At 39.5% G+C, this 27,988-nt stretch overlaps 2 protein-coding genes across 20 annotated transcripts in view; both read left to right on the top strand.

Annotated features, from left to right (window-relative positions):
• The first annotated feature begins 152 nt into the window (after window positions 1-152).
• LOC119157787 (dipeptidase 2-like) lies at window positions 153-24,605 on the top strand. Of its 19 annotated transcripts, none has more exons than XM_037409067.1 (12): window positions 166-213; window positions 4,711-4,887; window positions 9,395-9,684; window positions 10,987-11,113; window positions 11,550-11,679; window positions 11,998-12,139; window positions 12,989-13,058; window positions 13,555-13,731; window positions 14,271-14,358; window positions 14,997-15,072; window positions 22,074-22,209; window positions 23,802-24,605. In XM_037409067.1, exons 3-12 carry the CDS (start codon window positions 9,539-9,541, stop codon window positions 23,994-23,996), a joined length of 1,287 nt encoding a protein of 428 aa, XP_037264964.1. In that variant the 5' UTR covers window positions 166-213; window positions 4,711-4,887; window positions 9,395-9,538; the 3' UTR covers window positions 23,997-24,605. The 19 variants fall into 19 exon arrangements, with proteins under 19 accessions (XP_037264970.1, XP_037264964.1, XP_037264972.1 ...); XM_037409065.1 differs by having other exon boundaries at window positions 168-420; XM_037409064.1 differs by lacking the exon at window positions 4,711-4,887 and adding an exon at window positions 1,969-2,087 and having other exon boundaries at window positions 168-420.
• A 105-nt stretch (window positions 24,606-24,710) lies between these two features.
• Window positions 24,711-27,988, top strand: part of SLC12A4 (solute carrier family 12 member 4) — a 61,393-nt gene continuing 58,115 nt past the window's right edge. The window contains exons 1-2 of the mRNA XM_037409043.1: window positions 24,711-25,078; window positions 26,278-27,913. The gene's annotated coding sequence lies outside the window, so the exon portion shown is untranslated. The remainder of the gene's footprint in view (window positions 25,079-26,277; window positions 27,914-27,988) is intronic.

The following is a 27,988-nucleotide window of genomic DNA, read 5'->3' as shown; positions in this document are numbered from 1 at the left end:
AAGTGCTGCAGTTATTTTATAGCTTCTTAGGGTGCTCCAAAATATGTCTGAGGTGAATATAACATGAGATAAACATAGGGATAGCTATTATCAGGGAGAGACAGCTGTGTAACAACATTCTGGGCAGTAAAGATAGCTCTCAGGATATTTATTAAGAGAACAGTCCTGCCAGATGGACTCTGCAGGAAGGATGTAAATTACGAGTGCCACATGGTAAGAATTACACACAAACAGCTGCTAAGATTCATCCAAGGCTATTGGAATAAAAAGACAGAAGAAACATGACTGTAAGACAAAGGAAGAATTTTTTTTAGCATCTTTAAAAACCAGTTACATTCTGAATCTGCAAAGAGGTGAACTGTTAGAAGACCAAGCAGGAGCTTAGTGACTCAGCAAAGGCTGTTCTTGAACGAGGAGTCAGTGAGTTTAGTTTTGCTGGAGGCATGTGGAAAACACAGAGTTTTAGGCAGAAATCACATCAGAGACTGAACTTGATTTTGTAAGGAGAGAAAATTGACAAAATAGGAAAAATAAATTGCAAGCAATGATGATTATATGACATTTACTTGCTTTGGAAGAAGGGGATGAGAATTTGAAAAGTTGAACATTAAGAAGGAAAAATGAGCTAGAACTAGACCACAGGTGGGAAAATTAATCTGAGCCTGTTTATTTGCTGCTTTAAATTAAGTTTGGGAGATAGTTTCCCATCATAGGCATAAAAATGGACTTGGCCTGGATCAAGATTCAGATTAGGTAGAGGTTTTTTCTTGAATAAAATCTTTGTTTTTTCTCTTGGTACTAAATTTGTGTTGTTTAGGGTTGTATTGATGGGAAATGTTTATAAGCCAAGTTCACCAAATTAGCAATGTGAACCAGAATTCCAGCTGATGTTTCTGTTTAAGTTTTCCAATTACTGGGAACTAGAGGACTGATGACAAACGTATGTTCTAGTTAAGACATGACTTGCGCAATGGCTCAGTGGGAGTTTTGATAGTGAGATGTGATTATTTCTCTGCAGTGGAATCATAAACAAAAACATGATGCCTGTTTAGTTTTCTGTACAAAGTATGAAATAAAAAATTATGGTAAGCAAACCTTATGTCTTATGAAATGACAGGATCATGTTTTTGCATGTATTTCTTTGTTTCCAAACTGTCAGCTCCCACAAAGATGATGAAAAGTCCCAGTAGGTTCGGAGCCATAGGTATCTTTGAAAAGGTAACCTGTACTTTGTGAGCATTTTGACCTTTACAAATATACAATGGCACAGTAAGTCCTGTTTAAAATCCAGCAGGTATAGTAACAAGGGGTAGATATTTATTGGCTTAGGTATAGTCAATGTGGCAATATCAGGTCAGCAGTAAGGTGCATACCTATACCTCTGTTTATTGTAAGTTCAAATCTAAGATACTCATCTCAGAGCAGGTCAGCAAGAGTATGAGAGGCAACCGCCACAGATTGCAGCAAGGGAGATTCCAGTTGAATATAAGGGGGTGTGGGGGGAATAAATCACAATGTGAACAAGCAAGCATCAGAACAGGCACATGGACAGGTTGTATATGTAATCTTTTTCCTCAAAGACATCGAAACTTCCACTGGATAAGGGCCTGAGCAACCTGACCTAACTTTGAAATTACCTTAGGTGGGATCGGGTGGCTGGCCCAGATGACATTCCACCAGAAATCCCTTCCAACCTAAATTATTCTGTGATGAGGGGCACCTGTTTCTAAACCATATGAACAAAGCAGTGTTCAACACATGTTAGTGAGCAGATGCACGATGGACAGCACAGACAGACTGCCACAAGAGGGAGGAAATAACTGGTTTTGAGAACTGCACAACACAAGGCTTGTGGTTTCCTGGGTGGGTGGCAGCTGAGCTGAAAGCTCTCTGGCAGACCTTGTGTCTTTGAAAGGGGAAATCTCCAACTGTTTGTTAACTGTGAAGTCTGTGATATGTGAGTTAAAGAAACAGAGGACGTTTCTTGGTTGCTGCCCTGACGCCAGGAGGATCTGGTGCCAAGCTTTAGTGGTTGCATCCAACACAGTGATATGTGGATTTCGACTTCACTGCATTTTCCTAAGAAGGTAACCTGCTCCAAGGAGCCTTTAGATAAAAAAGAGAAAGCTATAAATCTCATGTCAGCTTCCACTTTTCAACTCTGCTCAGTCAGCACGGAAAAAAGCTGTGTGGGTTTTGTATTTCGAATGTTGTTTAAACAGGGGTGCCTAAAATACCATATTCTTAATTTTGTGTAGTGCTTGCAATACTCCTTCAATTTGCAAGGATTGATTTCTGAATGATGTTATACTTATTTGCCTTTGAAACTGTTCAGGCAAAAAAAGCACAAGTCTTACTGTCAAAGCATAAAGAATATTTTGCATGAAACATAGAAGGTACTTCTGTGTAGCAAATCTGTAGGAAATTGTTTCAGCTACCAAGAACAGCAGTTTTGTACAAATACACTGAATGTAGAATTGGTAATATATAGGTAAGTATAATTTCTGTTAGCAGTCAGACTGCTTAAAGAACATGTATTGTACTTCCTGCCTAAAAATCTTCCTGAAAATAGCTATGGACTTCTTATTGATGGAGAAATAGTAAATATTTGGACCAAAATTTACAACGTGTAATGGTTTTTACATCAGAACAGTGTTATTGTGTGAACAAGGCTTGCTGCTTTTTCCTTAAGCATTTTGAACTGACAAATCATGTGGATTTCTGGAATAGCAGTTAAATGGTACTATGCCACAGAGTATACAATAAACTATAAAATCTTAGTGTTCCCTTTAGAATCCTTTTGTCACGTTTTGGCAGAGTCTTAGAGATACAGGTTGTACATCTGATCTGTATTTTGGGTTGATGACTTTGAAAACAAAAAAAACCTGTAGAAACTTATTTGCCTTTGTGATGCCAGCTTGTGAGAATTCTGATGCTTGGGTAATTTTTTGAGCTTTCCTTTTTAACATTTTGCATGCTGATCTGCCTCAAACAAATTTAACATTTTTCTAGACTAGAGATACAAGGATTTTTTTTCACTGTGATAACAAAGTCTGCATTTGTGGTCAAAAGGTAAGTTGTATTTGTTCCTTGACATTTGAGGGAAATCTCTACAGTTGACACAAGGCAGAAAAGGAACAACTTCTGACTGCTCTCTATCCTTCACAGTTCTGTAGAAGTGCTGTTTCACTAAAGTTTTTGGACCTCACAATGCATGTGTATTTCTGACACATGTTTATGGAAAAAAACTTCTCTAAGACTGCACTTCCATCTGAAGTTTGTTACCTCCTGTGAAAGCAATAGTTCCACTGGCTGCATCCATTATGGCAAAACTTCATTGTTAATGCTCAGTAATGCTCATCCTTGTGGCTTTTGTAGCATTGTTTTTTTAAAGATTTATCCAGAATATTAGAAATACTTCGGAACTGTGCAAAATGAATGAGTGTGTCAGGAGTTCTTCCACTCTTTTTGGAGAGGGTCCAGCTATGAATATGATGAGGGAAGTGGAGCATCTCCCTTATGAGGAAAGGCCGAGAAAGCTGGGCCTGTTTAGCCTAGAGAAGACTGAGAGGGGATCTTAGCAATGCACACCAATGCCTTAAGGGTGTGTCAAGAGGATGGGGGCAGGCTCTTTTCTGTAATGTTCAGTGACAGGACAAGGGGCAATGGGCACAAACTACAACACAAAAAGTTCCATCTGAATATGAGGAAAAATAACTTTATTGTGAGGGTGACGGAGCACTGGAACAAGCTGCCCACAGAGGTGGTGGAGTCTTCTTTCCATATAAATATGGACATATAAAACCCACCTGGACACAACTCTGTGCCTGATTTAGGTGAACCTAATTAGCAGGGGATTGGACTAGACCTCCAGAGGCCCCTTCCAACCCTGACCATTCTGTGAGCAGGGGCTGGAGAAAACATGGTTTGCACTGACCCTGGCATGGAGAAAAGCCTGTGTTAAAACAAGGGACAGAAGCATGGGACAGGCAGCCTAAATGGAGTGGCTGGGAGGAACAGCATTCCTTTCGTTTAATCTGTCTGTAGCTTTGAAGTCTGCGGTGGACCATACACTAGGGAGCACAGTCACAGAGGGGAACCCTGGCACAGTTGGTGGCTCAAGTCTGTACATTCTGTTCTACGAGTTCTGGTTTGCGTTCCAGGAAATCAGTATCACCAGATCTGAGAAAGAGGACATTGCGTATTAACAAAGGAGCCAGCTGGCTCCCTGCATCCGGCCACTATATTGGCCAGCCCTTCCACTGAGGTCAGCACTCAAGCTCAGTTTCACCTCATGACATGTGGTCCACTACAGTGCTATAGAAGTAGTTGTTAAGACTCTTCTCCTTTATTCTGCCTTTAGGCAATTATGTCATAAAGCATATCTGTATTGAAGTTAAAAGAATTTCAGTAACTTTGGATTTCTGAGAAAATAGTCATCATTATTAGCAATGAGATAAAAAAATGCATAGCATTAGCAGAGCTCCTATTTACTTTAAAATTACTGGATTGGGCAATTTGATTTGTGAGGAAGTCTTAAATTAAGACTGTGGACAGGAAAAAACCACAGTGAAGTAAAAGATGAGAACCTAATAGGAAAGAAATTCAGTAGCTGTCCTTTTCTTAAGGGAAGTTATGAAAAAATCTTTCTAGAGTTAAAATGTAATTATTATTTGTAATAATAAAATTTCTTATGGAATTGTTTTACAGCAATGAATCTCCTATACTTCAGTTGCAAAGAAGTTTTGCCAACTGAGGTTATATTGCATCTGAAAAACTTGCAGTCTACATGCATGGTGGATAGCATGTGAAATACCTAAGGTGCACTTTTGGATTCAAGGCTGAAAGCTAAGATCACCTCATATTTAAGTGCTGTACTTGCCCCCAGTAAGTCTGGGACATGACATCCTGCTAGTTCCTTTCTTTATCCAAGAGATCCTGAAATGCCTTCCACCCACTCCTGTATCTATTCCCTTTTATCCCTGCTTTAAGCAATAAATTATTGTTTAATTTTTTTCTCATTGCTTGGTGGCACTTCATTGCACCTTTGCATAGGCAGGGAAGGAATAGCAGGTTGGAAATTATTAATTATAATACAGCACTAAAGGTTTCTAAGCAGGGGAACAGATAAACCTGACATGACTCAGGGTTGGTGATGGTGAAAGGAATTTCAAGCAAAAATTGAGAGAGATCATGAAAGACTATCTTGATGACAAGGTGAATTTCAAAGGGATCAGTATCTTTTCTTAAAAAAGTATTTCATAGCATGATGCATGTGTTCTGCTCCTAAAAGTATGTTTAATATTTATGTATTACTAATTATGTTTAATTATTATTTAAGGAATAGGGAGAATCCGTATTTCTGCGAGCAGTCAGCAGGAAGGTTTTCACCTAGGGTCCTGCTGGTGTAACTAAGCTGCTGCCATGATCTGACGTAGTCAATTCAGACCTACACTGGGATTATCTATGTGAGATCTCAGCGTAAGTGGACTGGGGGCAGGAGGATGAACCTTCTTCATTTTTCAGGATATATTACTATCTTGAGCTGTGAGCTCTATTTTATTGCAGTTTATATATCTGATTTGGCACAATAATTCAACACATTTTCATATTAATGTAATGGCTGTCATGAAGCATTTTAATAAATAACAAAATGGAAAATAAGGACTTCAAATGGATGAAAAGAATGTGATTCCTAACTGAGATTTGCTGCACTTAAACAGCAGCTGTTTACTGACCCTTCTGCACTGAGGTCTGGCCTGCCTGCTGGAAAGGAGAAAAGGGGGCAGGCACACTTGCCCAAACTTCCGAAGATGGTAAATGACAGAAGCATGCAAGAAAACTTTCCCTTTTTACTGTGAAAGTTTCAGTTAAAATGTATCTATTTTAAAAGCGCAAACCCCCTTGCTGCATCCTTATATGGCCGATACGGCCATCCTGCTGCATTATAGCTCTGTCGTCCCTGATGTGGGAATGCTCAGTTTAAGGTACGCTTTCTCAGTATTCATATTTTTAATGATAGTAACTTCCTAGCTGTTCATGAAGAGCTTGAGGAATGTAAGCCAATGGAGAAACTAACTAGTGTGAAGTAGCAAAATGTTATTTCTGTAGTGTGAGTCTGCAAAGACTCACTCTGCCTATCGTGGCTCTCCAAGGACTGTCTTTGTTTATTTTGGGCTGTGGGCTGACACCCCAAAATTGCTGAGGCTATCCTGTGGGCAGAGGTATGGCGGGGATGAAAAGCAGTTACGCTCTGAATGAGAGATGCAAATGTAGATACAGGAAGAGACAGAAGTTTTTGCTCTGAAGTGTAATGCAAAGAAGAGATAAAATCGCATTTTGCACCCTCAATCCTTATCTCTTCCACACTGTGTGCATCTGTATGTTGCATGTCTGTGAGGTTTTGCATAGCTGGAGTGGAGCTGAAAGTAAGAGGAAAGTTTTGTGTTTGTGCTCGTTGCCCTTTGCAGTGGACGACTTTGGGACAGACTTTTGTTCTGTGGGAGACTCAGCTGCGGTGCTTAACTCAGAACTGAAGAGAAGTACTTCAGTTGCTGGAGCAGCACCATGAGGCCGCCTCTGGGTTTGTCCCATGGGGACTAGTGGTGCACTTTGCTTTACAACCCCAGGTCTGGGAGAGAGGAGCTTGACCAGGGAAGTAGGAGGGGCCTTGCTGGGCCTGCTTTACTTTATATCCCCACTGCCTAGTACCTTATGCAGAAAGCAGGAGGTTAATTGAAATAAATCAATTGTAAACAAACTGCTGCAGTTTTAAATGCATATAAGATTCTGGTAGGATTCTGTTTATCCTTTTTTCCATTGTGCCCTCTTGTTTAATCAATTTTATTGCAAGCAAGTAAGAGAAGGAAATCAAACACCATGTCATACAAGCACAACAGGGCTCATATTTTGAACATGGATGTCACTGTACCTAGATATAATGTGTAAGCCCACATACTGGCGACATGCCTCATTTTTTCCCAAATACATAATCTATAAATATTCATTTTATTTGAGTACAAGTAATAACAGAGGTCAGCTTGCTCAGCATTGATGCATCACAATCAATAATCAATGAGAAAAACCCCGATACATAGACTTCTGATGTAAACTGATTCCCATACTGTCTCAAGGGCCTAGCCAAAAACTCTTAAGTTTTGGACAAATGAGAAGAAACTTGGAGTCAATCACTTCTGTTATGTTTCTTAATGAATGAGAACATAGACTGTTAAGCATCCTTGAAGGATTAATCTGTTTCTGGAGTGCTTTCCTCTATGTAGCATTAGACCCCTGTACTTCATAGATACTCTCTGTGCCATTTCTTACATTATGTTTTGCTTGTAGGAAACACTAAGGCATGAGGGTTATTAATTTGCTTTAGTTAGTGCCACAGCTCCCCTGGTATCATATCTATATTGGGTCTCCATTTGTCTGTGCACGCTACTGTGTTTATTCAGCTGTCCTAGAGCTGCTTCCTGAGACCACTTCAGGGCTGATTTTAAACCTGCTTCTCCATCTGTGCTCCTTTTTGTAGAAGGTTGTATGTTCCCACTGTTCAAAAGTACTTCCTGCCAGATGATCCCACAATTTCATGCATTCCCAAATCCTGTGAAACAGAAAAGGCCTGAGCCAGTTTCTCAAAAGAGGAACCTTAGGAAGTTTTGTCAAAGTTAAAGGATTTTTTTAGAATAGCAGTTTGCATCTTTCTAAACACATTGTGACATATCTTAATTTTTTTTAACTTTTGCATTACTTTGATGTAGAGATAAAATACATGCAAAATGGATTAATTTTTATTTTAAAACATTCTAATTGCACAGCTTGATTAAACTTATTCTGGCTTATTAAATGTAAGCCCTTTACAAATTTATTTACATTTTACCAAGCATAGGAAGGGCAAATAAGCCAGTTAACTTTTCCTTTGATTTATACTCTGCACATTGCAGGTGACAGGAAAATGGAATAATACATAGGCTGGAAATGTAAGAATCTTAATAATATGACTTTCACTGTGCTGCTTTTCAATATCCTGGTTGCAGGCTTACTCTTATTTTGGCTTTGATTTTTATAATCAAAATGTTCTGGTAAGGGCAAGAAAGAAATGTGTGTAGAACAGGATGCCATCAATAGGTCATCTGCTTAGCATGACTTGAATTTGCTTCTAATCCACCAACACCTATGATTCTCTCTTGAGATACCTGTGACTTTATTGATAAACATGTGGCTTCATATTGGGAAACCACTTCCTGGGTTTATGTCCACCTCCTGTTGCTTTAGAAAATTTGCTGAAAGAAGAGAAGCAAAGCATGCAGGCAAGGTGAATTGCCTTGTAATGTTATCATGTCTTGGATATTTGCTATTTGTTTTTACCTCTGCAGACAAGGAATACGTAAAACCAACTTCCTTTATTAACAAACACAAACTTTTGTGATGCTAGAAGAAAGTTGATTAATATAAACTTTACTGACTTATCGTGGAAAACAAATGAAGAGTCAACTTTTTTTTTTTTCCTTTTTTTTTTTCCCCCTTGTCTTTTGGAAAAAATTTGAGCATTGACTCACTATACTAGAATTCTAGCCAAACTTTTTTGTTTTGAAAGAATTCACATGGCACATGCGTCTAGTTAGGATGTCACTCCAATGAATTAAGGGGGTGACTGCTCCTCAGCTTTATAGGTAATGCTGCCAGTAACTCTGAATGTGGCAGGGGGAAAACACCCAACCTTTTGCCTGAAAAGGCATTTTCACCTCCTAGCTTTACATAGAAAAGGAGGCATTTCTAATCTGTGAAAAAGGTTTTTGACTGACACTTGAAAGGCTGTTAATCCAAGTGTTTGAGTACTGTATTTTGAAAAAGTGCGGGGGGGGGGGGGGGCTTGAATTACTCTTGAAGTTGCTACCATACCCATTTCCTCATGGAAATAAAGTGATCCTTTCAAATTTGGCACGTATTGTCCTTCCTAAGGTATGGAAAAGTGTTGGATTTCAACAGCTTTCCTCTTAAATACTCTGACATGACATGTGTTTCAACAATACAATTCAGTCAGAAGAAGCTGATTTTTGGAATTTCTCAAAAACAGTTTCAGTGTTCATTTCAGTGTGAGGTTTCCTAAACAATGAAAACAAACTAGTTAATGTAATGCAAAATCTATGTTATTGTGCTATTTTGGGAGGTGTGAGTCCAGGGTCCGTCAGGCTCACCCTGCCAGCTCTGAGTGATGGGTTGGTTCCCTTCAGCAGTCAGCTGGTGGCAGCAGCAGAGTTTAAGGAGTGGTTATATGTGCAAAATACAATAGCCAGAGACCTTAAAATCTTTGGGAGAAGGTAGCTGGTTTACAGTTTCCACCACTACCTTCCCTTCTGTTTAACTATTTCTTTCTTTTTTCCTCCTGCAGAATTCACCCCAGCTGTATCAGAAGGAGAGGCACTTCAGCTCTGGCTATACTATTAAGCCTGCAGCTTCCACAGACAGGAAATTTTGCTGTTTCATTGTCATCAGCAAGTAATTGTGGTACCTCTTTGCTTTAGCAAACTGGAAAATGGAAATGAAGAGAAATACAACAAAGTTGCTGTGGCTGTTGACGTTCTTCTCTGATATTGTGCCATTCAGCTATGAAAGCCATTCAGCCTTCTCGATGAGAGAGCAAGCTATTGAGCTAATGCAAGAAGCTCGTTTAATTGATGGGTATATAAAATATGTTCAACTAAACCCTCTTTGTGAATCTTGACAAGTGAGGAGGAAATGCTAAATTGTGTTTGGATCAGTAGAGACATAAGCTGTTACTAGCACATAGCAGTTAGCTACTGTTGCAGCGATTTATTCAAAAGGAATTTTGATTCAGAGGGTACTTACTATGGGATCAGGTTATTCTAAATGGATTTGTGATTTTCTGGTCAGGTGTCATGGTTTAACCCCAGCCACTAAGCCCCACACAGCTGCTTGCTCGCTCCTCCCTACCCCACTGGGGCAAGGGAGAGAACTGGAAGAGTAAAAGTGAGAAAACGCATGGGTTGAGATAAAGACAGTTTAATAGATCAAGCAAAAGCTGTGGGCTCAAGCAAAGCAAAAAAAGGAATTCATTCACCACTTCCCATCGGCAGGCAGGTGTTCAGCTGCCTCTGGAAAGCAGGGCTTCATCACACATGATGGTTACCTGGGAAGACAAACACCATCACTCCAAAAATCCACCCCCTTCCTTCACCCGGCTTTGTATACTGAGCATGACGTCATACGGTATGGAATATTCCCTTGGTCAGTTGTTGTCAGCTGTCCCAGCTGTGTCCCCTCCCAGTTTCTCATGGCCCCCAGCCTGTTCGCTCGTAGGGTGGGGTGAGGGGCAGGAAAGGCCCTGACTCTGTGTAAGCACTGCTCAGCAGTAACGAAAACATCTCTGCATTATCAACACTGCTTTCAGCACAAATCCAAAACAGCCCCATGCTAGCTACTGTCAAGAAAATTAACTCTATTCCAGCCAAAACCAGCACATCACGTCTTACCACTTAATTATTGTTTCCTTTTACATACTGTTCTTGTCTCCTTCCCAGAAATTAATGGCATCTTTCACTAGCGATGACTTCTGTGCAGAGCTAGAAAGCAGGCATCATACCTTGAAAGGATACCCTTGAAACGTGAAGGAGCGGTGTCTGCGGTGTGTGTATTTTGACCTGGGAACACAGACACTGATTATTCTAGCACACGCAGCACTGATTATTCTACCACAAGTATTTGTTTCTGAAGAGCATAGTAATGACGATAGGGAGAAAAATAAATACAGAAGCACAACAGGTACGGGAGAAGCAAAAGAAAGTGTCTTGCTGTCCTAACAAAAGCTTGTTTGCAAAAGAAGGGAGATTTTCAAGCATATGTGACTGCAGGACTATTGGCAATTAATGGTCTAAGGGACTGCGAAGAGTGGAAAAAATTATGCCTGGGTTGGAAGGGGAACAACTTATTTCTATCACAAATCCTATTTGTTTTCAATTCTAGCCACAATGACTTTGTACTGCGGCTGAGAATACTTTACCAAAATAAGCTCAGTAGAGTCAACTTAAGAGAACTCAACAAGACCCACACAAACCTTGTGAAACTTCAGGCTGGTTATGTGGGAGCTCAGGTACGTACTGCTATGGTTCTGGGTCTGAGAATATATTCTTACGTTTGCCTCCTTCCCAGTCACAGAAGTACTCCTGGCTGTGGTTTCAGCTCTTTCTGTTGAAAAAGAAAAAACAATGAAATTGAACAGCCACAAACATTCTTCCATCACTTGGGTTTCAAAATTTGTGTTTTATAAGCCAGGTACCCTTAACCAAAACAGTGGCATTTGTTTTGTGGTAAATAAAATTACATCTGCTTTCCTGTGTGTTAGGAGGCTTTAGTCATGTCTGGAGTGGATGCTCTTGCCTTGCATCCTAACTCTTTCTTTGGGGGAAAAAATTATAGTGTCAAATCCCTTGTAAACTGTAGGAAAATATTTTGGTCTGTGCTCGTGAAATGAAGATTTCCAAGTTGAAACACAAGTTATCTAGTTTACTTGTCAATGTCTCTTTCAGTTTTGGTCAGTGTATGTTCTTTGCAGCGCTCAGAACAAGGATGCTGTGCGTCTGACCTTAGAGCAAATTGATGTTGTCAAGAGGATGTGTAACAACTACGAAGAGCTGGAGCTTGTGACAACTTCCCAAGGTGATGTGTTTTCCTGCAACAGAAATGTTTTAGATGGGGTTGCAGGAGGTATGTGCAAAAGACAGATTGCTGAAAGCAGGCATGTTATCCTGCTTTAAAGAGTAACTTTAACTTCAGTTTTTATGTACCTATGCAGAGTCCTGGACCACTGCAGTCATAAGAAAATTTGCCATATAAACATGCACTAGTATAAGCTCCTGTTTTATGAAAATGTCAATATTATTGCTTGCAATTTACAATATCAATTGTTGCGTAGTAGTGCCGGCTTCTTATCTGTTATGAAATTACTTTGGAATTATCTTGCTTTGGTGTTTCCAGGAATCTCTGACAGTAGAAGGATTGCGTGTCTGATTGGAATAGAAGGTGGTCACTCCATTGACAGCAGTTTGGCAACACTGAGGATGTATTATGACCTGGGTGTTCGTTACATGACTTTAACACATACCTGCAATACACCTTGGTAACTAATGTGCATGTTTTTGTGTGACCATCCAAATTATGGATTCAGACAGAATTCACCTGTGAAAGACAGAACTAAGTCAACGATGATATGTTTTTAGGGTAAATCACTTGCCATGTGTCAGGTGGGAGACTGAGGATCTGTTATGTACTGCTTGCTATGCTGGCAATTTGGGAACTTTTAAACCTTGTTAACAAAACAAAGATGGCAAAATTGCTATCCCCTTTGCTTTATTAGGAAAGTTATATTGGGCAAAACAAGCCTAAACCCCCCCCCAAAACCAATTAGAAATGCATACAATGTAAATAAAAGAAGGTAAATGCTATGTAAAAACTCAGCAGTCAGCAGCCTTCAACACTGTCCACTCTGGCCAGCTCAAAAGTACAGGTGTCCATATATGCAACTACAGAGATGCATATTTAGTCCCTGTATTAGAATATTAGCACCAACTCTTTGCTGGATTGACAAAATTCCTTCTTCTACTGACTCAGGGAAAAGGGAATTATGTGCACAGAAGGCTGAAAAGTAGGCTTTCTGGCTGACAGGTAACTGACTTTTCAGTGTATCTTTGTTCTCTGGTGAAGGTTTGTGTGATCAGAAGATTTCTTGTCTTGCATTGCTTCACAAATGTACAACAGTCCTGAACCTGAAGGCATAACATCCAGAAAACAGTTACGAACATGAAAAACGTTGTGTGTAAACAAGATACGTATTAGGTAGCTCGTTATCCCTACATTTGGCTGTGTGACATGGTAATGATTTTTATTGTGTGTAGCATAAGAAGTTTCAGTTGCTGTTACTATGGTCTCCAGAATAAAATGATTCACCTTCCTCACTCCCCTTTTTAAGGTCTGAATCGTCATCCAAAGGAATACACAACTTTTATCCTAGTGTTACTGGTCTGACTGCATTTGGCCAAGTAAGGATCTCTTTTGAATGCTAATCTAAGCAATCTTTCACGCAACTAACAACTTAGGCCTTATCTTTTCAAAAGCAACTTGTAATTAAAAATTAATTACTGGAAGTTCTTGATAGTTAGGAGGTGATCAGGGTTCAGTCAAACCAAATTCTCTGTGATGTTCCTTAGGGTAAAAGAAGCACTAGATGTAATTATAACTATTGTTTTAATACAGATCAAATGTATTAATTAATATGCTGAAGTAGTGTGATGTGGTTCAAATGATTGATTTTAGATGACTAAGTTTTTTAAGTTTTGAGCATGTGGTGGTGTGCTAGTTAACTGTGAGTGAATAAATTACTGTTAGGTTAACAGATGAATAGAAACCCATAGAGGCACTGCATGGTTATGACTAGCTGACAGCTGCAGATTTTTTTTATCTGTTTACATATATCAGCTAAATGGTTTCCTTTAAATAAACTTAATACTGACACTGTTGTCTGTAAATCTGTTTTAGGAAGTGGTAAAGGAGATGAATCGCCTGGGCATGCTGATAGATTTATCTCATACTTCATATTCCACAGCAAAAGCTGCACTGAGTATCTCAAAAGCACCAGTAATTTTCAGCCATGCTTCAGCATTTTCTGTTTGTAATCACTCAAGAAATGTTCCAGATGATATCCTCCAGCAACTGGTGAGTTCTATGGGTTTGGGTTGTTGGTTGGGGTTTTTTTTGGAGGGGTGGTGGGTGGTGGTATTTGTTTAGTTTTGTGGGTTCAGGATGGTTTTTTTTTAGTTTTAATGGGAACATTTGGCTAGTCGTAGGCAAACTTGTGCGTACAAGTCATCGTATTTAGCTTTTCACTTCCCATCTCTGCATTGGATTTATAAGCAGATCCCTGGGCAGCAAGTTACACGTTTGCTTCTGAGACATTTTCTTTGGGTTGTGCTTTATTTTTGGATACAAGAATAAAGTATTTGAAAATACTTTGTAATTCTGGTTGAGCTTCTTTGATGTAGTCACTAGATTTCTGCTTATTCAGGCTACGTGAGGATATAACGAATCCAGGGTCAAGGACAGAAAGGCAACGCCTTGTGTTGCAATCTGAGCTTTGACTTAAAGTGTTGTTATGCCCACTGATGGACGGACGTAGAAAGATCTATATGACATGTCTGTGAGGTCTGCAGGACACATGAGCGTCCACTCATCACCTGTCTCTTCATATCTTTCAGAAAAAGAACAAGGGAATTATCATGGTGACTTTCAATGCAGATATACTGGCCTGTGGCAGAAAAGTTGTTAATGTTTCTACCGTTGCAGGTTTGAAGTTAATATACTGTAGTTTCTGTGGGTAGCTTCTACAAATTTCCTGGTGTCTGTGTCATTTTTAAGACTGCATAAATTATACTGCTTGTTTATTCCTTTCTAGCTCTAGGCATTTTTGGAGCTAATATTCCTTAAACAATAACAAGAGGTACAAGGTGTGTAGCTGGAGGACATGATGTTCCCAAATGGAGCCAAGAGCCATTAACCCCAAAGTAGTTATTACTTTCTGGAAAAAACCTTAAACCTTTGTAATTTAAAGTGGAAAACATAGGTATAGGTCATGAAAAGTTTATTGTTATATGTAGGCTACTTGTTGGGAATTAATGTGCTGTGATGATCATGTCTTTTTCCTCATTTGCATCTCATCAGTGTAGCTGTTATTTTGAAGACTGCTGCCTGATATGCTTAATAACAGATAATATCTAGTTAAGCAGCAGTAACTATCCAGAATATGTCAATTACATTATTAAATTTTAACCTGTATTATCAGGATGTCTTTTGACTTTTCTATAAAGGATTTTATTAAGAATCCATGGTTAAGGAGAAGAGTTGCCTAGTGCTAATATGTCTGAACTGTATGATTTCTTCTTGCTGGGTGCTTAGATATTGTTTTCTTTGATATTATCTTTCAGATCATTTTGACCACATAAAGAAAATTGCAGGTTCAGAATCGATAGGAATTGGTGGTGACTATGATGGAGTGGAACGGTTAGTAGAATTGTACATATGCTGGCATCTGCTCCTTAAATTATGAAAGCTTGATTCTGTTTGGGGAAAAAAAGAAAGCAGACCAAAAATTGTAGGAAGTTGTCTTGTGATGAGTATTAAAACAAGTTCTGTGAAAGAGGGGTACAATGATTCATTTCTGGAACTGTGTGAAGCAGTGCTACAAATGTAGAAACAGATCCTAATGCCTCTGCAGTTGTGTGTCTAGGCAGTGTTTTGCACATAGAAAAACAGTGATAGAGGTGCTTTCCTCCAGAAGCCAAAGCTGAATGACAAAAAAGCTGCCTCAGACTTTAGGTGGTAAACAGGTTAGGCCAGGGAGATGCTGCAAAATTCTTTTTATCTTTCTGTTGAATCTTCATCTCCTTTTGGCACATCAGCTTTTCAGTCAAATATTTATAGAGAGGTTCTACACCCCAGTGGGTTACTTCATTCTCTTTCTGAATAATTAACCAAGCTGACAACTCAGGGATTATGATCTTCCTGTCAGGAGTGTAGAATCACCCCTCTTTCCTACTCCCGTCTAAGTCTTGTATCATTTTGTGATCTTCCTTAGAGTATTCTGGTGTTATTTCATGCACAGGTTTTTCTGTCTTACCTTCAGGGATCAATGGTGTTTTTGTTACCATCTGTTCTGCTGTCCGTTTTGCCATTTGGTCCACAAAGTTATTTCCCATTTCCTGAAGAGTGTTAACTTTTTGATGGCTCCTACAGTGGATGACAGCCACCTCCTCTGGTTCATTCACCACTTCGAATAACTTCAGAATTTCAGTAGCATATTTTATTCCTTTCCCTTGGGCCAATAAGAGCCCTTGATCCTTCCAGATAGCTCCATGAGCACATACCACTCCAAAGGTGTACTTCAAGTCTGTCCATATGTTAATTCTTTTGCCCTTGGCCAATGTTAAGGCCCTTGTTAATGTTAGCAGTTCTGCCTTCTGGGCCGATGTTCTGGCAGGTTTTGATTACTTTCTGGTAGGTAGTTACCACATATCTAGCTTTTCGTTGTCCCTGCTGCATGTAACTGCTTCCATCAACATACCAGTCCTCAGCATCCTTGATAGGTTGGATCTTTTAGATCCAGACGACTGGAATATACCTCCTCTATTGTTTATAGACAGTCATGCTCTATGGGTCCAGCCTCATTGTCACTAAGGAAAGAAGCTGAATTGACAAGGTTAGTAGTTGTGATGGTGACATCAGGTTTTACCTGAATGGCTTGGTATTTCAAAAAATGAGAGTGGGATAACCAATGGTTACCCTTTTGTTCTAAAACAGCAGTTACCACATGGGACACTAAGACAGTCATTCCTTGCCCCAGTGTAAACTTTTGTGTTTCCTGTACATTCAGGATTACTGCTGCTACTGCCTTCAGGCAGCCTGGCCATCCTTTAGCTACTTCATCCAACTGTTTGGAGAAGTATGCAACATTAATATGGCCCCATCTCTTGGGACAGAACTCCCAGAGCTACTCCTTGTTTTTCATAGGAGAACAAAAGAAACAACTTGGTTACATCTGGGAGACCCAAAGTGGGGGGTCTTCATTAACTCCTGCTTCAATTGCTGAAAAGCTTTTCTGGATTCTTTAGTCCATTCTAACCAAGTTGGGTTTCCTTTTAATATCTGGTATAATGACTTAATCAATAGTCCATAATTATATATCCCAAAAGAGCACCACCCAGTCATACCCAAAAAGGTTCGTAGCTCCTTTACTGTGGTGAGCTCAGACGTTTGACAAATAACTTCTTTCTGTTCTGTCCCCAGTTCTTGTCCTCCAGATACCTCATATCCCAGAAAAGTTACACAAGTTTGCATTATTTGAACCTTTTGCTGGGATAGTTGGTATCCACTTAATCCCAGGAAATTAAGTAGGTTACCGTCCATCAGCAACAATTTTCTTTAATAGGGGTAGCAATTAAGAGATCATCCACATATTTTAATGAAGTCCCATTTTCAGAGGGAGGACTTCAGTCTTCTAATTCTTTGGCTAATTGATTTCCAAAAATAGTTGGGCTGTTTTTAAAACCTTGGGGTAACAATGTCCAGGTTAACTTGGTCTTTTTCCCCAAATCTGGGTTTTCCCATTCAAAAGCAAATAGCTTTTGAGTGCTCTCGGCCAACGGGAGACAGAAGAAGGCATCTTTGAGATCCAACACCGAAAACCATTTCCACCCAGGTTTTAATTTTGTTAATACGGATTGGCCAGCACTGGGTGTAAATCTTCCATAATTTGATTTATTGTTCTCAAATCCTGCACCAGTCTATACCCTTTCCCATCGGGTTTCTTGATGGGCAGGACTGGTGTATTATATTCTGATTCACATTCTTTTAATAACCCATTCAGTATAAAATTATCAATTATTTATCTTACTCCTCATCTGTCTTCCAATTTCAAGGGATATTGTTTTACTCTTGCTGGAGTTGCACCAGGTTTGAGTCTCACCTCAATGGGTTTTGCTCATTTGGACCTTCCTGGTACCTTAGAGGCCCAGACCTCTGGAAATACCTGATCCATCACTTGAGTGGTGATTTCTATTTGTTTTACATCAGTTATTAAGGCTAAACTCATTATTTTGGCAAATCTTTTTTCTTTTACTTTAGATTTCATTTGTTCATTATAAAACTTTATTTCAACATCTAATTGCCCCAACAAATCTCAGCCCAATAGTGATTTTGGGGAGTTAGACAAACAAAAATTAATGTACTCCCACTTGCAACCATTACATATATTGTAATGGTTTTGGAAAATGAGCCTTTTTGACCTAACCAGTTGCTCCCACAATATTGGCAGCGTTATTTCCCTCAGGTTCCAACCCTTGATTCAACACAGAATATGAAGCACTGGTATTAACTAAAAATTCCGCTTCCTTATTCTGTGCCCCTAGCTTTATTTTAACCAGTGGATCTGCTAGGGTAGATTCCCCAGGTTCCCATCATTCAGTATCAGCTTTGGCTATGAGCCTTAATTTTCCTGGTTTACCCAATTTTGGACAGTCTCTTTTCCAATGGACCAGTTCCTTACAGTAGGCACATTGTCCAGAGGCCCACTTGGGAAGGACCAAATTTTACTGATTGTTTCTTTTCACAGGTGGGTCATTCCCTTGCTGCATTACTGCAGCTATTGTATGCCCCATCTTTTTACGTTCTATCTCATCCTGGTTCCAAAATACCCTCCAGGCCTCCTCAAGCAGCCTTTCTCAATTCCTGACATCCAGTTATTTTGTTTACTGAAGTTTCTTTCGGATATCAGGGGTAGACTGCCTCAAAAATAGTGATATTAATTGCTGTTTCCCCCCATCAGATGAGGGAACCATAGTGGTGTATTTTCTCATTGATGTCCTAAGTCACGCTGAAAACTCAGCGGGTGTTTCCTCCGGCTTTTGTTTTACCTCATATAGGGTTGCATAATTTACTGATTTAGGAACTGTATTAGCCAATCTAGATTGTTCCCATTCTTGGTATTTCTTTAGAAGTTTATACACTGTGCTAAGTTTGAGTCCCAGTTTGGATTGACTAAGGGCAAATGCACATCCACCCTGCCTTTTAGGGTGTCAGCATCTGAGTCATCCCGGTATCCTTTTACTGCCTCTTTCCATGAATCTAACTTGGACATAGTAAATGGGACTTGGATTGCGACAGTTCCCATGGGACCCATAGCCTCATGAAGAGGAGTTTGAAGAGCAGGTCTTGTTTTATTACGGATATGGCTTGTGATTGGGGAATAATCACCCCCTCTTCCTTGGGTATCCCTAGATCCCCCATCACTCTCCTAATCTGAACCTTCATTCTTCTCTTCTGAAAAGGGGAATACAAGATTCTCTAGCATCCCTTCATCCTCCTCTCTCTTCCTTTCTACATTCCTAATACACCTTTGTCCAATGCTGCAAGTTGAGCAACATCTCTTGAGTCATTTCATTTCCTTAATTTCTTTTGCCTTCTGTTTTTCCAAAGCTAAAACCAGGGAAGCCTGCAGGGCTAGATTAAATCTGCGATTTCTCTGCCATTCTGGTTTCATAAGGTAAAGAACATATCAGCATACATTATTTCATACCATTTGCGTTCTCTTCTTAAAAACAACATTAGTTGTAACAAAGTATTATATTCTATAGTTCCATTAAGTGGCCACTTCTCTCTGTCATCTAGTTTATACAGTGGCCAACATTAGTTACAGTACTTAGGAAGATCTGCTTTTCTTTCAGTGCCCCCTGGGGACCCCCCTATTTCCTTCCAGTGCCTCAAGATACACCCAAGGGGGCTTTTCTTAAGGATGCTGCCACTCAGTTGATTCCCCATTGTTCAAATAGGTCCCATACAGATGACCACGGTGATTTCCAGTTCCCATCTACTAGTTGTCCCTCTGCCTATCCAGTTGTCCGATAGTCCCCTTAGTTCCCCCAACTTAGACTGATGAGTTCTTTTCCACTGTCTATCCCAATGGCAGGTATGACAACACTCACACTGCCACACACCCCAGTCTTGCGAGTCATGAAAAATTATTCCTATCCCATCCCGGTCCCCTGGCCACCTTCTGCGAATCCCCTCCTTCCTAACTCAGAACACCGAGGACATGCTGCTTACAGTGACCACAGTCTTGACAAAGAGAGACCCCTGCTGTTCCTTCCAATAAGTGCACTCAACCGTTGGCCTAAACAAGACATTCACCTATTATTCACAATTTTCTCGAATTATGCCATTTGTCTCCATCGTGATGGGCAACAGCAGGACAACGGAACCATGGATCAGAACTCTGCAGTCGCTTCGCAGTTTCACCGCATCTCAGTCCTTACACTCCAGAGCTAGCTCAGCCATGCACTACATTCAAATACAATACATAAACCCCTTATTTAAACAAACCAGCATCAAAAGGGTGATTATTCTGCAAGCTATCACCACGTATGCTTCTATTTCCATTTTTTCCCAGGGCAGTTTCTCCTGTAGTAAAGACAGACGAACCCCACTGTTAATAAAAACAGACATGCAATCAGGGCTAGTACTCATGCAAAGTCATAAACACAGGTAGAATGATTACACTGGTACAACAATAGTTTTAAATTTGCCTTAAGGGGGCTTACCATGCTCCAAATATTCCCTAGAACCAATTATTAAACAGTCTGGGCATCCCCAACACTTTAGAACCAAATTGGGAGTCTCATAAAATACACAAATTCCTAATACCAGAACAAAGAATACCTTCTGCTGAATGGTCTGTCATCCACTCCTGCAGTGATCCAGTTGAAGTGGGGGGTCCCTCCGGGAAATCCTGGGGGTACCACAGCCAAGCAGAGACGGTCCCACCTGGGTTGCCAAATTGATACCAGAGATCAGAGTTTTGAGACCCCTTGCTTTCTAGCACTCCTTGTTGAGGTGGGAGGTTAGGTGTGGCTGGGCCAGGATTCCAAGATAAAACTCAGTAACAAGAGTCATTATTGAGCAGGTATTCTTTATTTGTGGCACCGGGTGCGTAGGGGGCTGCTGCTTCTAGTGTGTACTCCCCAGCTCTGGTTCTCACTATTTTTATGCTACAATCTAATACACATGCATAACATTCCCTGGAAAAGGAATACATATTCAAACTATTTCCTCAAAATGTTTTACATATTTTTCCATCTCCTCGCACATGTGTGCTGCCACCTTGAGGGTCTTCTTGGAGGGTCTTCTTATGAAGGCTCAAAGTCTTTGTCAACATAAACTTTCAGCTTGGGGTCTCTTGCACATGCGCAGTTCATTTCTACTGACTTAAAAACTTCTTATCCTATTGTTCTGAAAAAACCATCCTGTTTGCTAGTTAAAGAAAAACTGTATTTTCCTTTGCAGTGCTTGTTTACTGTTGTCAGAGGTTATTTATGACATCCCCTTATCTAAACTCCCAGACCACAAGTATGTAGCAACTAAGTATTTCCCTACATTCTACATACATAAGCACATTGTACAAAGGTTAGTGAACCTCTGCCCACTCACCAAAGTTGGCCAATTTCTTATTCTTTTAACCTTACATATTAATCAGAGTTAGTTAATCATAGCTCTGAAACTATAATCTCTGAAATAAATACAGAGTTTGCAACAAAAGGACACATTTTACTGTATGCATTTTGAAAAAGACCATAATTTGCATTGGTGGTGGGGTTGCTAAGTTCCCAAGTCCTGGAAGAAAGTAATGGCATACATTCCCTGAGATACACATATCACCACACCTCCACAGAAAAGAAAATTAACAGAAAATATTAGTTATCTCAAAACAAAGTCAGAGCCTCATGGAAATACAATTTAAAGCAGCTGTTTAATGCAGGTTTTGCAGCTTCTTCTAATTCCTTTTTATTCTGGTAAGAATTAGCACAAGACATAGGTCAGTTTTGCTTATTGTGATTTCTTCAGCAAAGAGTTCTGAATAGCTTTCTTTTCACTGCCTAAACTGCTGAATTCAAAACAGTATTAATATTCTAATTGTATTTTCTTTGGAAAAATGACTTTGTAAATGACAGCACACAAAATTGCTTGCAACTCCTTAGCGCATCCTGTGTTTGCAGGTTCCCTTTTGTTCTGTTACACAAGTGGATTGCACCAACTCCATCTGTCATGCAGCTGTTTCCTCTTACTCTAAAGGCCAGATATAAAAAGCAGATTAATGCATACATGAGTTTGTTGGTGGGGTTTTCTTTCCTTTCCTCTCCCCTCTCCCCTCTCCCCTTCTTTTCTTCCTACATGATGTTGTTCTGCCTATACATAAGTACACCTTCATTCCAGAATACACAGTTGTGTTCTGCTTATGGGATCCTCTGTACAGAAGAAGCCTTTCACTGTATCCCAGTTCTGCTTGTTTATGTCAGTTGAATTCTTAATTATTTTTTTTAAATTCTCAGAGGAAGAATTGGGTCCAAAGTGAGCTCACTCCAAAACTGAATATGTGCAAAATACTAATTAAAAATCTTTTTCTACATTTTTCCAGTGATGTGTGTTTAATATTCTTGTCTGACTCCTGTCAACAGTTTCCCTGAGGGTTTGGAAGATGTTTCTAAATACCCTTCTTTGATTGAGGAACTTCTTAGAAGAGGATGGAGTGAAACTGAACTGAAAGGGGTCTTAAGGGAGAACTTTCTCCGTGTCTTCAGGGAAGTGGAAAATGTAAGACTAAAAACCAAACTGAAATCTTGACTCTTACTAAGAGGGAGAGAGGATTTGTTGGTGGGGTTTTTTTCCCTGTTTCGTTTTTTGTTTTGGGTTTTTTTTGGTTTTTTTTTTTCTCTCAATGAGAGAGCTATGAGGGAATGTAAGCACTTAATGCAATAATTCCAAATGCTGGGAAAGAAACCAAGATGGCAAGAGAGAGTTAGCAGGATAAAGGAAAGTGAGAGAGAGCAGACAAAGCTCTTTGGAACTTTTTCTCTGTGGTAATCTGATAAGTACACATCACTGACTTCTAAATAGAATCACTTCATGGTTTGGAGAAACTGTGAACGTACCAGTGACACAGTCTGGCTGTGTTCGCCGGTGCAGTAAGGAATGCTGACTCCTGCAAATCAATTTAATTCTTGTCATGGGATTGGGCTACTGTCCAAAAGGCTCCTGTCATGCCCAGATCACTAACAAGCCATAAACGTAACTACTAGATCATAAGGAGCTTTAAGTGTTACTGGTAGAAGCTAATCCAGAAGGATGAGAGAGGAGAGGAAGGAAAGAGACTGTATGAGAGTAAAGACCACCTAAACAGTAACTTTTTCAAAGCCTCTGTTGAAACTTGGAAACTGCTTGCCGCCTCCTGTTTTTATTTACAGGAATAATTAAGTAGATATTATACACAAAGCCTTATAGACAACATAGAATTAACAGATTTTTTTTCCATTTGCCTTTTTCGGGTATGTTAGAATGAACAGAAATCTGGGAATTTTGTACGGTTCCACTTAATCTGCCAAAATATCTAGCTAATGCTGAGTTGCACGTGGCAGGCTGACATTATCATTGAATCATAGGATGGTTTGGGTTGGAAGGGACCTCAGAGATCATCTAGTTCCAACCCCCTGCCACTAGACCAGGTTGCTCCAAGACCTGTCCAGCCTGGCCTTGAACATTTCCAGGGATGGGGCATCCACAGCTGCTCTGGCAACCCGTGCCTGTATCTCATCACCCTCACAGTAAAGAATTTCTTCCTGATATCTAATCTAGATCTACCCTTTTTTGGTTTATAACCATTACCCCTTGTCCTGTCACTACAGGCCCTACTAAAATGTCTGTCCCCATCTTTCTTATAAGCCCCCTTTAAGAACTGAAAGGCCACAATAAGGTTTCCCTGGAGCCTTATGAAGAGGTTGAAATTCATCACACGTAACTGATCCGTGAGATTTAGTCATTTTTTTCCTTCTAAATTAGAGACATTTGAAGGTCTGTCTTGAGGCTGTGAGTTGACTTTGGGGTACAAAGCTCATGAGTTGGTCTGCTTAAGGTTTTCCAGCTAACGCATCCATATGTGGAGGAAGCCAAGATAAAGAACAGCCAGACCTGTGACTCTTGCTTGTAATGTATCTGCAGTGAATTCTGGGAAGTGTTTAATAGGAATGCAAACATCGGGATAGTGTTGTTCATTTCCTCAAATTCAGATGTGGTTTTGCAATACAGTTTGAGTTGGTTCACTTGAAATAGCATTGAATTTGCTAGCTGCATAAAGTTTTGTGCTGTTGTGCCAGTCTGGCTTTCAGGGGCAACCTTTTGAATTTTTCTAGGTGCGGAACCTTAGTAAACTAATGGATGTAGGTGAAAGTGAAATCCTGCAAGAAGAAGTACAAAATTCCTGTCGCCTAGATCTACATAATTATCGGTTTCAGACAGCTAAGTCTTTTGGATTGCCTTCTGTGGCACAACCTTTTAGTCTGACACTTGTAATTGTATCATATTTAATACTGAATTATGAATCATAAGATCTATGGTGTCTAGAGAGAGCTATATAGAGCAATCTGCAATGCAACTGGTTACCTTTTTTGGGTTTTGTTAATGTAAAGCTATGCTGACTTTTTTGTGTATTTCTATAAATTCACCTGCATACTTGAAAGTTAATGTAGATTTTAAATGTTGTAGCAAAAACATTTGGAATTTGAAGTGATAAATTCTGTGTCATCTTGGCTAAACCAGGACCAATATTGTTAATGGAAAGTAATCACATCTAATGAATAAATTCTGTAATGCGTGACACATGGTTTTGGTACCCATACTGTGGCACTTGATATAAATACTGAATCCAGAATCAGCAGTTCCACACAAGAACTAGAGAATATGATTAAGACATGTGTGCTAAGATGTTTTCAGATATTACTTCTTGTAAAATCATACAGCTTTCATCATCAGTCAATGGCTTAATCAGACAAGACCACCCCCCTGGTACATGTAGAAGAGTGGTTTTTTGGTTTCGTTTTGGTTTTTTTTTTTTTTCTTTTTTAAGATGACAAGATGGATGACACTGCTACTTCTATTTGGATTTCATCCCTACCACTAGCTTTAGGGATCCATCCTGCAGCACTAAACTCTTATTTTTGAACCCTGACCAGGACAGTGGGCAACTGGAGAGTTATTGAAGGGTGGAGGTAGGTGTTTTGCATTCAGGTACAGGTGAGCAGGCAATGTTGTAGATACTTTTCTGTAATTTGGGAACTTCTATTTGCTGCATGTTCATGAAGCTAGGAGCAAGAATAAGGTAGGACCAAGCAGGAATTCTGGCTAGTCAGAGTGTGAAATCTTGTTCTGATATTTTTATTGCAGTCTGAAGAGTATAAAATCAGTATTTTAAGAAAATTTTTGTTAGAATGTTCCACAGCTTTGTGGAAATATTTCCATATTTTTTAAAAAATATCCTTGTCAATATGAGGTTTTATTATTTTATTTTTGTTCTAGCTGGCTAATATCAGACCATTGCCAAAGGATTCATAGACATGAGATTAAAAAGAAATCTTTTTATAATAAATCTTCTGCTGTTTCAGCCTTCAGAACACATTATCAAATACACAAGGTATGTGAGGTTAGAAGCTACTGTTATACAGAAAAGCATATATTGTGATAGGCCCATTCTTGGTAGGCTAATATGGCTTAAATCTTAATTTTTAGTCAAATATCGTGAGACTCCTGATGAAATTGTAAGACAGCAGCACTGTATCTTCTGGGGTCATTTCCCAGTTCTTGCTGGTAAATGCCTTCTCATGATACTTGCCGTTAATTGTGATTTTTATCCCATGATATGTGCCTTTATTTACTGATATGACATCTACAGAATTTAGCCTTAGTATAAAATAAAAGTTCTGTAATTGTTTTAAGGACAGCATTTGTAAATGCAAAGTATTTAACAACTGAAAGACAAGACTAAGCATGAACAGAATGGAAACAGCAAGTCAGTTATTTTCTAGAGTCACCTGAGACTGTTCCTGGCTGTATTCCACGTATAAGTAGGGTTTCTGGAAGAAGACATGTTCTTTTATTGCTTCAAAATGAAGCTTCATTAATTCTTCTGATAAGGTGGTCTCCTTGATAAGTATATTCTGAATATACTACTGCCACTTACAGAATTCTTTACAAACCATGCCGAATAATCCAGTTGCATGCAAGCCAAGTTTTAAAGAACATTTTCTCAATAAATCCTGGTTATGCATCTACAGTGGGGAATTACTGCACTGACTCGGAAGTCTTGCCTTCCCAAAAATGCTTGACTGCATCAGAACTTGTTTTACTGGTAAAATGATTTCAATAGGGCAAACACTTATTTCCCATCAGTACTTCTGCTAATAGCTTCACAAAGCATTGGAAAGCTGCCATCCATGGTCTCTTTCCACAGAATTAGTACTGTGATAGTAACTTCATTATATATTTGAGACATGCTTTGTTATTCCTTCCAGCCTTTTTCTTTCTACCGTGTCATCAAATTCCTCCCTGCTAACTTCTAATTTTTTCCCCATACTAAAGCATGGATTAAAAATGTATTCCTTTTCTTAAAGATATGAATAATACTTTTATATGACTGATTCCACCATACTATAGATATTTGTAGTTTATTTCATTGTTTTATCTACAGTGTATTGCACTTATTTGTTTGACTGCTTTGTGCATTTAATAATTTGTAGCCTTGTGGCAAAAAATATAAATGAAATTTAAATAAAATACTGTTTAAAATTGTGTATAGATGCTGGTGTAATCTCACAAAACAATGTGAATGTTTAGAACTCCAGGAAACGCTGAAACAACCGTGCAACTCTGCTGCAGAAGGAAAGCCAGGGTAACATGAGGGCTCTGAGTCTGTTCTTCACGGTGAAGGTAGCCTACCCCATGGCAGGCAGGAGAAAGTCAGGTATGTTTAACCCTAGAGCATCCTGGCTGTAGGCAGTCAGCCTCATCTTCTCTCAGATACCACCTAACCTGTAGAGAATTCCAAGCAAGTGCCTATGGAAAGAGAACGTGGATGACTCGGTCATTGCAGTGAGTCCATGATGACAGTGGTGACTGCAGCAAATCACTTGGTCAAGCTACTCAAGCCACAGTGGACAAGGCTTATGGGGAAGCAGACAGGTTGCCTGCACCAAGGTTGGGATAACCTCTACTTCACGGCATTGCTCACAGATGTGTGAAGATCTGGAAGTCCCTTTTTACATTGCTAGTTACAATGTAAATTCAGAATGCTTCAAATAAGCTGCTTGTGGGAAACTGACACCCGAGCACAAAATCGTCAAACAAGAAATGGTAACTTGTGCGTCGTGCAATGATTATGCATGTGGTTTCTAGCTTATCTAATAGATGCGGTTAGTTATTTTTCTTAAACAATCAAAATCACACCACCTGAAACATGGTAGAAAGGCATCTCTTTAGAGTTCCATTTCAAAAATACAATTGTGTAAGATACAGCTACCACTGCTGCCAGAAAAACTATAGTGTCCCTTCAGTCTGAGTGCTAGTGTCTCAGTCCTACTGACAGCAGCTTGCAGTAGTCGTCACGACACTGCATTTCTAACAGCTCAGGCATAAAATGATTGCACTCTGATTTCTGCCTCCCAATGGAGAGGATGATTCATCCTGAAATTGAATGCTTTTGCACTGCACCAATTAATAAAAGCAATTTGCATTGGTAATTTTGAAACACATGCTAGCTCAACTGACAGATTCGATTATGGCTAGTGGTATCCATGAAGTATCAGATATAACTGAGATATCAACTTTGTAATAAGCTTTGCTGGCTGCCAAAAGGAAGAATGCAAGTCATTATTTACCTCTTCTAAATAATGAGATGTGCTAACGTGAATTCTGAAAATAGTTATTACTATTTCTGTAAATCTCAAAATCGATGTACTATCAAGTACTTCAGGCTGATTTTCTAAATAAGACCCAAACTTCAAGGCATCTGTAACAATCCAAGGCCCATGCTTTCACATGTGTGATATGAACAGCCAAAAACTACAGATGGAATATTGATGCAGACTATTGATCTGATTCTAAAAGGCTGACGCCAGCACCATTCCCCCAGTACTGTCCTTTTCCAGACTAATGGGCTATAGCAGCCACAGAAAAAAACAACTTCAATTCTCAGTTGTCTCATCTGGGTAAGTGGGTGATGCTAGAAACTAAGCCTAACAAGTCTGTTGCCAGTTTAACATATACAGCTGATCTGTTCTGCAAAATCCGAGTAGTTCGGTTCACGTATCTTAACTTCTGATCAGTAGGTGACTTGTTTGGGCCATGGAAGGACTTTTGCATGTTTTACATTGGATACGGACTACTGAACTGTGCTGGTGCTTAACATCTGCACTCCTTCTTGCATATTATTGAGCTGCCTAAGCAACATGCCAGCATATTTCTATGTTTCAAGGTCAGTAAACATCACACGTTAAGTCTAATGACTCATATAAAAATTTATTAACTTCTGTCTGATCTTAAACATAAG

This window comes from Falco rusticolus, chromosome 15 (assembly GCF_015220075.1).
Source record: "Falco rusticolus isolate bFalRus1 chromosome 15, bFalRus1.pri, whole genome shotgun sequence".
Lineage (NCBI taxonomy): Eukaryota > Metazoa > Chordata > Aves > Falconiformes > Falconidae > Falco > Falco rusticolus.
Note: the sequence above shows the minus strand (reverse complement) of the source record. Positions and strands in the feature narration are given on the sequence as shown.

What these genes read in the sequence shown, in the direction of transcription:
- LOC119157787 (XM_037409073.1), top strand. Translation starts at nt 9,539, where the DNA reads ATGGAAATGAAGAGAAATACAACAAAGTTGCTGTGGCTGTTGACGTTC. An exon ending in GAAGCTCGTTTAATTGATGG is followed by an intron (nt 9,685 to 10,986) that starts GTATATAAAATA and finishes TTTCAATTCTAG; the next exon opens with CCACAATGACTTTGTACTGC. An exon ending in TAATGTTTCTACCGTTGCAG is followed by an intron (nt 14,359 to 14,996) that starts GTTTGAAGTTAA and finishes ATTATCTTTCAG; the next exon opens with ATCATTTTGACCACATAAAG.